This window comes from Salpingoeca rosetta (assembly GCF_000188695.1).
Source record: "Salpingoeca rosetta unplaced genomic scaffold supercont1.27, whole genome shotgun sequence".
Lineage (NCBI taxonomy): Eukaryota > Choanoflagellata > Craspedida > Salpingoecidae > Salpingoeca > Salpingoeca rosetta.
Window position 1 is genome coordinate 155624 of NW_004754907.1, and position 11667 is coordinate 167290.

The 11667-nt window shown below is 54.3% G+C and overlaps 4 protein-coding genes across 4 annotated transcripts in view; 1 reads left to right on the plus strand and 3 right to left on the minus strand.

Moving 5' to 3' along the window:
- Window positions 1–3388, minus strand: part of PTSG_08952 (Ube3b protein) — a 7491-nt gene extending 4103 nt beyond the window's left edge. Inside the window, exons 1-10 of the mRNA XM_004989692.1 lie at window positions 3209–3388; window positions 2950–3024; window positions 2792–2836; window positions 2552–2647; window positions 2219–2328; window positions 1938–2006; window positions 1720–1790; window positions 823–1552; window positions 575–634; window positions 242–351 (exon numbers count right to left, since the gene is read on the minus strand). Coding sequence (XP_004989749.1) covers window positions 242–351; window positions 575–634; window positions 823–1552; window positions 1720–1790; window positions 1938–2006; window positions 2219–2328; window positions 2552–2647; window positions 2792–2836; window positions 2950–3024; window positions 3209–3316 — 1474 coding nt within the window. The 5' untranslated portion in view covers window positions 3317–3388. The remainder of the gene's footprint in view (window positions 1–241; window positions 352–574; window positions 635–822; window positions 1553–1719; window positions 1791–1937; window positions 2007–2218; window positions 2329–2551; window positions 2648–2791; window positions 2837–2949; window positions 3025–3208) is intronic.
- A 768-nt stretch (window positions 3389–4156) lies between these two features.
- Window positions 4157–6253, minus strand: PTSG_08953 (uncharacterized protein; the record flags this gene model as incomplete). Its single annotated transcript, XM_004989693.1, has 6 exons — window positions 4157–4320; window positions 4477–4591; window positions 4805–4821; window positions 5119–5243; window positions 5389–5515; window positions 6142–6253. 6 exons carry the CDS (start codon window positions 6251–6253, stop codon window positions 4157–4159), a joined length of 660 nt encoding a protein of 219 aa, XP_004989750.1.
- Window positions 6254–7053: 800 nt separating this feature from the next.
- PTSG_08954 (uncharacterized protein) lies at window positions 7054–8451 on the plus strand (the record flags this gene model as incomplete). Its single annotated transcript, XM_004989694.1, has 3 exons — window positions 7054–7248; window positions 7429–7755; window positions 8006–8451. 3 exons carry the CDS (start codon window positions 7054–7056, stop codon window positions 8102–8104), a joined length of 621 nt encoding a protein of 206 aa, XP_004989751.1. The 3' UTR covers window positions 8105–8451.
- The window catches only part of PTSG_08955 (mitotic checkpoint protein BUB3), a 4576-nt gene continuing 1282 nt past the window's right edge, over window positions 8374–11667 (minus strand). Inside the window, exons 2-10 of the mRNA XM_004989695.1 lie at window positions 11409–11512; window positions 10952–11153; window positions 10682–10726; window positions 10425–10463; window positions 10013–10088; window positions 9680–9836; window positions 9294–9372; window positions 8986–9086; window positions 8374–8619 (exon numbers count right to left, since the gene is read on the minus strand). Of these exons, the coding sequence (XP_004989752.1) occupies window positions 8550–8619; window positions 8986–9086; window positions 9294–9372; window positions 9680–9836; window positions 10013–10088; window positions 10425–10463; window positions 10682–10726; window positions 10952–11153; window positions 11409–11512 (873 nt within the window). The 3' untranslated portion in view covers window positions 8374–8549. The remainder of the gene's footprint in view (window positions 8620–8985; window positions 9087–9293; window positions 9373–9679; window positions 9837–10012; window positions 10089–10424; window positions 10464–10681; window positions 10727–10951; window positions 11154–11408; window positions 11513–11667) is intronic.

An 11667-nucleotide genomic window follows, 5' to 3' on the forward strand; every position in this document is an offset into this window, starting at 1 on the left:
AACAACAACAACAACTAAACAACAACAACAACAACAACAACAACAACAACAACAACAACAACAACAACAACAACAACAACAACAACAACAACAACAACGTAAGCAACAACAACAACAACAACGTAAGCAACAACAACAACAACTTAAGCAACAACAACAACAACAACAACTTAAGCAACAACAACAACAACTTAAACAACAACAACAACACTACCACCACCACCACTATCAAGAGACTGACCGCAGAGGAGGGTGAGGGCGGCGGCGGGCGGAGATGCGGACCAGCGCACCAGCGATTCAATGTCAGCAGTCGCAAGGGCAGCGAGCGATGACACGTGGGGCGACGAGTGGCTGGTGATTGGTGATTGGTTGGTTGGTGGTTAGTTGGTTGGTGGTTAGTTGGTTGGTTGGTGATTGCGTTCACTGAAGATGGCAGCACCACAGATGAGTGAACGTAGCAGGAAGACTACAACACACACACACACACGCACACGCACACACACAAACACACACCAACAAACAAACACACACACACACAGACAGACAGACACACACAGACAGGCAGACACAATACCTCCAGAGGGCGGAGACGAATGCGTCGTGCGCCGACAGCTGCGTCAGCATCTGCGTGAGCCTGAAGCAGTCAAGAGGAGAAGAACAAGGTGACGTTTCGATAAATGAGAACATGCGAACCAACGAGCAGAACACAGGTACACACACAGACACACACAGACACACACATAGACACAGACACAAACAGGCAATCACACAGACACAGACACAGACACACAGACACAGACACACAGACAACACTGTACGTACTTTGCCTTGACCTCCGGCTGTGTGCTGGAGCGGAGGAGGGACACGAGCTGCGTGTAGACGGAGACGACGACGGCGGCGCGATCAAACCCGCCACCACTCGACTCTTTCTTCCTCGCCACCGCACCCTGATGCTGCTGGTGCTGTTGTTTAGCACTGTGAGTTGTGCCTTCTTCGGGTTTGGCTGCTTCCACTTTGCCTTCTCCTCCTCGTTCCTCCTGCTCGTCAGCACCGTCACCATCATCCTTGCTCACATCCATCGTGCCACCACCACCACCACCACCTTGCTGCTGCTGCTGCTGCTGTCGCTGCTGCAGGAATGCGACGAGGGTGCGAAGAATGGCCGTGTCGGAGAACACGTGCAGCACCCGGTCAAACACGGCCGCCGCACGCACGCGCACAGACATCGGCGATGGTGATGGCGGTGGCGGTGGGGACGAGGCGCGTGCTGCTGTTGCTGACGAGGCGCGTGCTGCTGTTGCTGACGAGGCGCGTGCTGCTGATGCTGACGAGGCGCGTGCGGCTGATGCTGTAGTCGTTGGGGCGGCTTCACGCTGCGTGTCATCTTGTGTGGTGTCCATCACTGCATCGTCATCATCGTCGGCGTTGTCGTCGTTGTCATCATCATCAGTGGCGTGTGCCCATGCGGAGAGGATGTGCGGGTGGAGGGCAGACAGACACGATCCGCTCGCCGCCGCATACGCAGCAAACGCATCCGCAGTCACGTGCTCCCCTGCACAGCCGTTGGTGCAGGCGTGGTGGCGTGGTGGCGTGGTGGTGGTGGTGTGTGTGTGTGAGTGGTGGTGTGGTGGTGGTAGCGCCAAATATGGTAAACGCAAAAGGGGACACATCAACGAGACAAAGCAAAGAGCATCGCGTTCACCACAGCGTTGTGCGCACGTTTTGCTTCGACGGCGTGTGTAAGGTTTTCGCACAGCGCCAGCATCTTTGCGGGCGGCAGTGACGTGGGCCTGGGCACGAGGGCATGATGGTGGTGGTGGTGGTGGTGGCGGTAAATATACGAGACAAAGACACTGAAGAGCAAAGCAGTATCAAAGGCGTACACATGGTGCAAGATACAACGCGCGCGCGCACACACACACACACAATTTGCTTACATGTCGATTGGATCGACGCGTTCGAGTGTGTGGAGAATCAGTCCGCACAGGATGGGGTGATGCGACAGGCTGGCAATATGATGGAGATGGTGATGGTGATGGCACAGTGACGCGTGGAGTGAGACAGTGGACACGGTTCAATACAACACACACACACACACACACACACACACACACACACACACACACACACACACACACACACAGCAGCAGCAGCAGCAGCAGCAGCAGCAGCAGCAGCAGCAGCAGCATGGATGAGCATGCGCATGCCTGCAAGCAACCTTTGTGGGAGGTCCTGCGTGAGGAGGCGGTGGAAGAAGAGGCGGGTGGTGTCGCTGCCAGCGCTGCTGTAGGAGGAATGATGATGCAATCGGAAGTTTGGGCATGTGAGCTGGACAAGACAAATACACACACTACACCCAGGTAGAGGGTCATACACATGTACACAGGCAAACAAACAGACAGACACACAGACACATACACAGACACAGACACACGCACACACACACACACACACACACACACACACACACACACACACACACACACACACACACACACACACACACACACACACACAAGCACGCCGTCGTGTTCACGTTGAGTTTGCGTACCACACAGCGGTTGCGGGTGGTGTCATCCTGCCTGCCACGGGAACCGAGAAACGCAATCAGCAGCAGCGCGCGCTGCACAGCTGTGTCATCATCCAGCTGCCACACCAAAGGACAAGAATCGAGTTTCAAGATAGTCAGCATGATTGATTAGGCATCGGCAGGCAACCCACCGCAAGTTGCAACCCGCCCATGCTCAAGTTCGGCCTGCACTACACAAGCACACACGGCCAACGCGCGTACCTTTGACTCCAGAAGACTGTCGAGCTCGCGCTGCAGATCCTGCCGCTGTGTTTGGAACAGGAATACATGCAATGAAGGTTGTCGTTGTTGATTCGTGAGGCACTCAAGGCACAGACAGCATCCACACCAAATGTAAACACGAGAAACGGCTTGCTTACCTCTTGAAGGCAGGCGTAGCGTTGACGCCACCATTCCTGCAGGCGCTCTGCTGCTTCCTTTTGCTTTCGCTCCCGCTATCAGCACACCACACACAGTGCACACGTTAGCGCATTGCGACGAGCAATTGCAACGAATGAAGAACACCTGGTGTCGCCACAACAGTTCCAGCTTGCGCCGCGGTAGGTGCTGTAACCGCCACAATCACGCAAACCCCTCATTCCCCCCTCCCCCCTTTCTCTCGCTTCGCTCCAACCGCACCTGGCGTGCTTGTCTGGCTTGTCGAGCATCGCTGGCAGACTGTTGCTGCTGTCTGCGTCCACCCAGCGACACCACCTTGCGCTTCTTGTGGTCGCCAGTGAAGAACATGATGGCTGCTCGGTTCGTTGTTGCGTGGATATCGGTGGTGAGTGAGTGGTCGGTGTGTGTCAGCAAATCCGCCGCCGAAGAAAAAAAAACCGGCTTGCTGTTTAGCGACTTCAACCCGTGCATTCTGAAAATCTTGGTGCGTGGTTTGATGACTCATGCGCGCGCACACACACACACTCTCTCTCTCTGCACACGCACACACACACACACACACTCTCTTTCTCACTCTCTCACTCACACAGACAGATACAGACACAGATACACACACAGACACACACGCTCTCTCTTGTTGATGCGCAATGTGGCATGACAGCAGCAGGATGGTTCATATAGGAAGTGGGGGCATCAAAAACACAGGACACACACGTGCATGAAAACATGCACACGCGCCGCGAACAAGAACCAAGACAGACAACAGAGGACGACAGCAGCAGTCAAAAGGAGGTGGCCGCGCGCGTGTGTGTGTGTCGCGTAACGCTTGGCACTGGCAGTGCTCAGGGTAAAGCAGAGTGAACGAGCAAACAAGGCAGAGGATGGACGAAGAAGTCATACATGCAAGCGGAGTGAGGGGTTGACAGCAACACAAAGCAGGTGGGGCGAGTACAACAACACGCAAGTAAGGCAAAGGGGTACCAACAACTTGCACGTGAAGAAGGCAAGAAAGGAGAGGGGAGAACGGAGAGGAGAGAGACGGCGGAGGAGTGTGTGTGTGTGTGTGTGTTGATTGTCTGGGGAAGCATGAGACCCCCCTGAGACGACAGGCCATCCACAAACGAATGACAACAACGAACGCGGAGAAGAACAGCGAAAACCGTGGCAACAAGCACAAGCGTCGTGTCATCACTCGCTGTATGCGGGCGGGGCCTGGTGTCCCATGAGCGGGGCCTTGTCTGATGCGGTGGGCTGCTGCGTGATGGTGCGCGGCGCCTGGCCATAGTCGACGGCCGTCGGGTGCAGCGTCAGCTCGTGGTGCGTCTGCGCCTGCATGCACGCCTGCACCATGCCTGTGTGTGTGTGTGTGTGTGTGTGTGTGAACGAGGCGGAAGGGGGAAGGGCTGGTGTTCAAAGCACTGTGCAGATGATGCACAGACACACATAACAGACAGGCAGACACCCCCGCCTCCACACACACACGCACAAGCAACAGTACACAAACTGACAGTAGACGAGGTCTGCAAAGAGGTCGAGGAGGTGGGCGAGGTGGCGCAGCTCGCGGAAGAAGATGGCCAGGATGTGGCACACAAACGACAGAATCTGCACGCAGTTGTTGAACCGCTGTGCGCATGAACAGACAGGGGGGCGGAAGGAGAGAGAGAGAGAGAGGGGGGGGGGAGGGAGGGGAGGGTTGAGGAGTGTGAGGTGAGGTTCACGTGCAAGTGGAGGCATGTGGCGCGTGTGCGTGGGTGCATCATGGGGTGTGTATGCGTGTGGATGCATGTGGCGCGTTTGCTAGTGTGCATGCATCTGTGGTGGTGATGTGTGACTTACAATGATGCGGTTGTCGCCTGCGTGTGTCGATCGGTGATGATGATGGAGATGGACGTATGCCGAGGAAAAGGCAAGAGCGAGCAATGCATGTCAGCAACAGGAGATGGCGACGGACAGAGAGAGAGAGAGAGAGAGACAGAGAGACAGAGAGAGAGAGAGAGGCACGCAAGCAGGTACTTGGAAACGCAAGGAGCGTGCACACACGAGAAAGTATCGGGGCGTACACAGACACACAGCCACAGCCACACAAACACAGTCACATTCACAGACACACACACACATGCACACAAGCATAAGCACAACAAAGTACACACATGGGTCAGTCATGATCTGGCGCTGGTCCTGGATGTAGAAGCGCGTGGAGGAGATGGCAAAGTTCTCACACAGCGTGACCTCAAGACACAGACAAAACTCCGGGCACGAGTCCTGGCCAGGGATGCTGGTGGAGTAAAGGTGGGGTGACGTATTGCAGTGAGAGGAAGAGGAAGAGAGGGAGAGTGAGAGTATTTGTTGCCACAAATAATGACGCCACACACACACGCACACGCACACACGCGCGCAAACGCACAGACAGACATACGCACCATTTGGACGTGCACGTTGGGCAGAGGTAGCCCTGGCAGCAAGAGTAGTTTTCCATGCGGCCCTCGAGGGCGAGCACACGAAGGTGGTACGCAAAGCAGCACGGGCAGAACATGGCCAGGAAGCAGCCTGGTAGAAGAAAGACGAGTGAGAAGGAGGAGAGGAAGGCGAAGGAAGTGAGAGGTGCGGCGTTCATTGAGCTGTGCTTGCATCCAGGCAAAAGAAAGACACACATACAGAGAGGCAAGGACAGACAGAGAGAGAGGGAGAAAGACGCACAGACAAACAGAGCATGCACACATACACACATACACACACACATACACACACACACACATACACACACACACACAGGCACACACACACACACAGGCACACACACACACACACACACACACACACACACACACACACACACCCTATAGGACATATTAGACATAACCGATGACTGAACCGACTAAAAAAGACGTGGATAATTCAGTAGACAATACTACTATTGGTAATTCAGACGGATCAACCTCGTCTGGGGAACACATGAGGCAACTCGATTTACGGACAGTATAAAATGCCAGGAACGGCCCCCGTTGATATTTTTTATCCACTGGTAACCCGGGAGGGGCTGCGCAGCTTGACGGTCGTTAACGGGAAATGTCTGGACACACACACACACACACACAGGCACACACACAGACGGAGAGACAGGGAGAAAGACACACAAACTCCCCCCCCCCAAACACACACACGCACTCTCGTACCCTTGCAGTTGTTGCAGGGGGCGTCCATCATGGAGGTCTCCCATTGTCGGCCCTGGAAGCGGTACCGGGGATCCGACTCAATTGGGCTGCCGTCACACAGAATGTTTCCCATCGTGGCGGTTTGGACCTGGTTTTGTAATGTAAATTGACAACTAACTGCGCACAAACACAAAACACGGTTTGCAGCGGCGTGCGCGTGAGTGAGCCAAAATGAAGCTTTCACTTCTTATTACAAACACAACAAGGATCGCACTCTCACCTCATACACACAAGGATCGCACTCTCACCTCATATATGTATACACACACACACACACACACACACACACACACACACACACACACACACACACACACACACACACACACACACACACACACACACACACACACACACACACACACACACACACACGCACCTTTTCGTCGAGTCACAACAACCCAACGAGCGAGATCGCGTGTGGTTTGGAGAGGAAGGAAGGCAGGAAGGAGTGCTGCGCCCACAAACACAAGCAAGAATGACTCACACCCTAGATGTAGGCTGAAACCCTACACATGGGAAACGTGTTATTGCTGACTCAGGGATTTCTTAGCGGCTGCTCTTTGTTGCCAACAACAAAACCAACCAATACACACCACACGAACACAAACACACAGCCAAAGGAGACCGCGATGTGCTTGGGAGGGTGTGACTGAGCTGGTGACGGACCTCGAGCAAGAGACACACTTGTACTTGCGATTCTTGTCGCGATTCCCACTGTCCCTGCCGGTGCTTTTGCTGCCACTGTCGCTGCTCCCGTCACTGCAGCTGTTGCTATTGTTGTTGTTGTTGTTGTTGTTGTTGTTGTTGTTGTTGTTGTTGTGAGTATAATTTGTCTTCATCAGCTCATGTCCTGTGCAACCACACACTGCCATGTGCCCTGAACACGCTGCAGTGTTTCTGACGGTGCTGGAGTTCATCTACACGAACCGATGCCAGTTGACACAGAATACGGTGGTGGATGTGCTGGCATCTGCGATTGAGTATGGGTTGGACGGGCTTGCCCAGTGCTGCTCAGACTTTATCAAGGCTCACCTCACCGTCGACACAGCATGCAGCGCCATGCAGGTGTGCGTGTTGTGTGTGTGTGCTCGTACATGAGTGCGCACATGTTGATGTATGCGTCTTCTTTGCTTCCTTTTGATACGTGCGTCATTCCTCCCTCTACTGTCCACCACACGCCACCCACCTTTGCCTCACGCCTCACTCTCTCCACAACCCCCCTTCCCATCTTTTTTTTTTTTTCAGGCGGCCATTGCGTACAACCAAACAGACTTGCGTGACACGTGCATGCGGTTTGTGGAAGACAACACGCGCGCCGTGTTCAAGTCCCGCCACTTTGTCGAGATGTCAGCGGACACATTCGCCTTTATCCTGCAGAGCGACAACCTGCAGATTGACGAGGTGGACGTGCTTGCCTCTGTCAAGGAGTGGGGCACAGTCAACTCTGTGGTGACGGACCAGACGATGGCGGAGGTCCTGCGTGGTGTTGTCGACCATGTGCGCTTCCCGCTGCTCGATGCCGCCACGCTGCAGAAGATTGAGGAGGAGAACGACAAGACGTCCATCATCCCGGTCCGTATCTTGTTGGTGTTTGATTGCTTGTTTGTTTGGTTGTATGTGTGTGTGTGTGTTCTTGTGTGTTTGTGTGTGTGTGTGTGTGTTCTTGTGTGTGTGTGTGTGTATGTGTGAGTGATTTCGCTTGTTAGCAATGATAGTGGAGAGTGCGATGTCTCTTTGTGCATTGGATGTTGCTGTGTCGTCCAATCCGCGTGTGTGTCCAACCACCAACTACTCACCATCATTGCGACCACGGTGACGACAGGTGAGGTTGATTGCAAAAGCGTGGAAGTTCCAGGCGACGAAACGAAGCGATCCCACAGATCCACACTTCCGCCCCCGCGCAGGCACACACACCGCATAGCCCACACGCGCGCACACGCACGCACACGCACTTGCACATGTGCACGTGGAAACAGACACATGTGCACACTTACACACATACACACATACAAGCACCTGCCAGCGTCCCTTCCCCTCGTTTCTGCGCGTTCGCTTGTCCCCTTGTCCATATGAAAACCAAAACCCCTTGCAGCACCTGGGCGTGGTGTTGTTGTTTGTGATTGTGATGTGATGATTGTTCGGGCGTGTTCATATGTGTGCTGCTGCTTGTTGCTGTCGCATTCCTTCTGAGCTATTGCTTGTTTCTTGTTCATTTGTTTGAAACGAAACGTGATTGTATTGTTAGTCAGTGAAGAAACAACACCAGAAAAAAACGTGGAACATATGGTGCGTGTGTTGATTTGAGTGTGCGTGCGTGTGCGTGTGCGTGTGCGTGTGCGTGTGTGTGTGCGTGCGCGCGTGTGTGTCTATGAGCGTGGCTTTGGCTTGACGTTCTCCTCCGTGATTCGACGAATGAAGATGGCGTCGGGCGGGTGGCTGGCGAAAGAGGAGGGGTTGGCGCAGGGACGCGTGAGCTATGGCAACAAGAGCAAGAACAAGAAGAAAAGTTGTCGGAGCAGTGGCAGCAACAACAAAACAACAACAACAGCAGCAACAACAGCAACAACAGCAACAAAACAGCAACAAATGCCACCCCCCCCCAACCAGCACCAGACAGCAACACCATCACAACCAGCACCAGACAGCAACAGCGTCACAACCAGCACCAGACAGCAACAGCGTCACAACCAGCACCAGACAGCAACAGCGTCACAACCACCACCAGACAGCAACACCATCACAACCACCACCAGACAGCAACACCATCACAACCACCACCAGACAGCAACAGCGTCAGCTTACGGCTTGTCGCCCTCCTCATATGTGTACGATGCGGCAATGGCGAGCAGCGACCCGTCGTGGTTGAACGACAGCGACGCAATGCTCGTCGGGTACTCGTGGAACTGACGACGGGCAGTCACGATGGTGGTCGTGGTGGTGGTCGGCGTGGTACCGTGTGTGAATGTGTGTGTGTGAGTGTACATGCGTAGCGAGTAAGCGGTGAACAAGCCGTGCACGCGTCATATCTCCTCCCACACCACCCCCCACTGCAGGTAACATTGCCACCACCACCACCGCCGCCGCCACCACCACTCCACCGGCACCATCACCTGGTACACGCGCTTCCTGTTGACGCCGTCCCACACGTTCACGAGCCCATCGCACCCGCCCGTCGCAAACGTGCCAAAGCTGAACCCACGTGGTGGTGGTGGTGGTGGTGGTGGGAGAAACGAATGGTGAGGTCGCGTTTGCTGCAGAGGCGCCCAGGAAGAGAAAATGCAGAGGAAAACACAATCCCAATCCAGCAGTCCAATACACACACACACAGACACAGACACACAGACAGACACACACCTGACAGACACAGACAGACACACAGACACACACACGCACAGACAGACACACAGACACACACACGCACATACAGACACACAGACACACACACGCACAGACAGACACACAGACACACACACAACACACAGCACAGTGCGCGCACGTTGGGTGGAAGGCGACGGCGTTGACCGGGTAGATGACATCACGCCCGTTCTCCTTCGAGCGGTGGCACTTGAACGCAAACTTGCGCTTCTGCGACGATTCAGACGGGTCGAGATAGTCCACAGCAACACGGCCCTCAATCGACGCGAGCACATACCCTGGGTGTGGTTGGTGGTGTACGAGATGAGAGATGGGTATGATGAGTGTGAGAAGGTTGTTTATGGGTTGTGTGTATGCGTGTGTATGCACGCTTGCATTCATGCGTGCGCGTGAACACACGTTTGTGCGTGTAGGTTCACGTGTGTGCATATGTGTGCATAGATGCGCGCATCACCTTGGGCGTCCGGCATTGCACGGATGCACCGGGTCTGGAATTTCACACTCGACTCTCGTCGCTGCTCCACCGCACTCTGGTGATTGTCAAGTGTTGTGTTGTGTTGTGTTGTGTTGTGTTGTGTGTTGTGTTGTGTTGTGTGTTGTGTTGTGTTGTGTTGTGTTGTGTTGTGTTGTGTTGTGTTGTGTTGTGTGTTGTGTTGTGTTGTGTTGTGTTGTCAAAGTGTTGTGTTGTGTGTTGTGTTGTGTTGTGTTGTGTTGTGTTGTGTGTGTGTGTGTGTGTGCGTTTGCTGGTGAGAAGATGCGTTGGCCGTCCACAGACGCACGCATGGGTCGACAAATTGACAAAAACACAGGAAGATAGAATGACAAACATGCACCCACATGGACGTTCACGCACTTGTGCTTCTCACCATATTGTTGAGGTTCCACACCCACACGTGTCGACCAGCCTGTGTACCCAAAGCAACAAAGCCAAGGGCAGGATCAGTGATGTGACAGCGTGAACGCACACATACGCACAACACACCACACACACACACACACCACACAGCACACACATATATACAACACACACGCAACACAACACACACACACACACGCACATACACAGCACACACCATCCTCCCCTTCATCTACACGCCATCACGATATGTGCTCTGGAACGCACCATGCCGACGATCACGCGGTCATCAGCCAACGCCATCGTGTACACCTGACAGATACCGCGAGGGGGTGAGATGGGCATGTCAACACGAAGCATGAATGCGCACAGGCAACTTGGCGGACATGATGTCGGCGCAGAAGCAGGTACACACGCACAGACGCACAGATGCACACACAAGCACACACACACACACACACACACACACACACACACACACACACACACACACACACACACGCACGCACACGCACGCACACCTCCACCCCCACATGCCTTGTCTGGCTGGGCGTATTCGCCGACGCACTCGAGGGACTCGAGATTCCACAGCTTGATGGTCTTGTCCCAGCTGCCGGTTATGACCACGCCGTGCTTGATCGAGCACTCCACACACTTGATGGCCTCGCTGTGCGACCCGACAACGGAGCTCTTGCCAGTCGTCAAGTCGTACTTGTGCAGCTGTTTGTCAATCCCCGCACTTGGGAAGAAGCAAGCGCGAGCGCGTTGTGTGCGTGCGTGTATGTGTGTGTGTGTGTGTGAATGTGAATGTGTGGGAGTGGAAACACGCGCGTGTGCGTGTGAGTGTGTGAGTGCAAACACGTGTGTGCTGTCACTCGCTGCAAGCTAGTAACATGCTCACGAGCCCTCACGTTCTCGTGTACACACACACACACACAGTACAAGCAAACCGAGCCAACGCGCTGCTGTACTCGGCCCACTATCATGAACATACCCAAAAGCTGTTGTGTCGTCGAGGAAGGCGCAGTCCAGCACCGGTGCATCGTGCGAAAACGTGAACTTGAGCGTGTTGGAGTCCACGTCGTAAAGCCGGCACGTCTAGTGAAAAGTTGGAGAGACAGATACAGAGGACGAAAGGCAGAATAAGGAGGAGGAGGAGGTAGAAACAGGAGCACACCGTTGGTTTGGTGCTACAGCATGCAGGAGGAGGAGGAGGATGGATGGAGGAGGAGGAGGAGGAGGAGGAGGAGGAG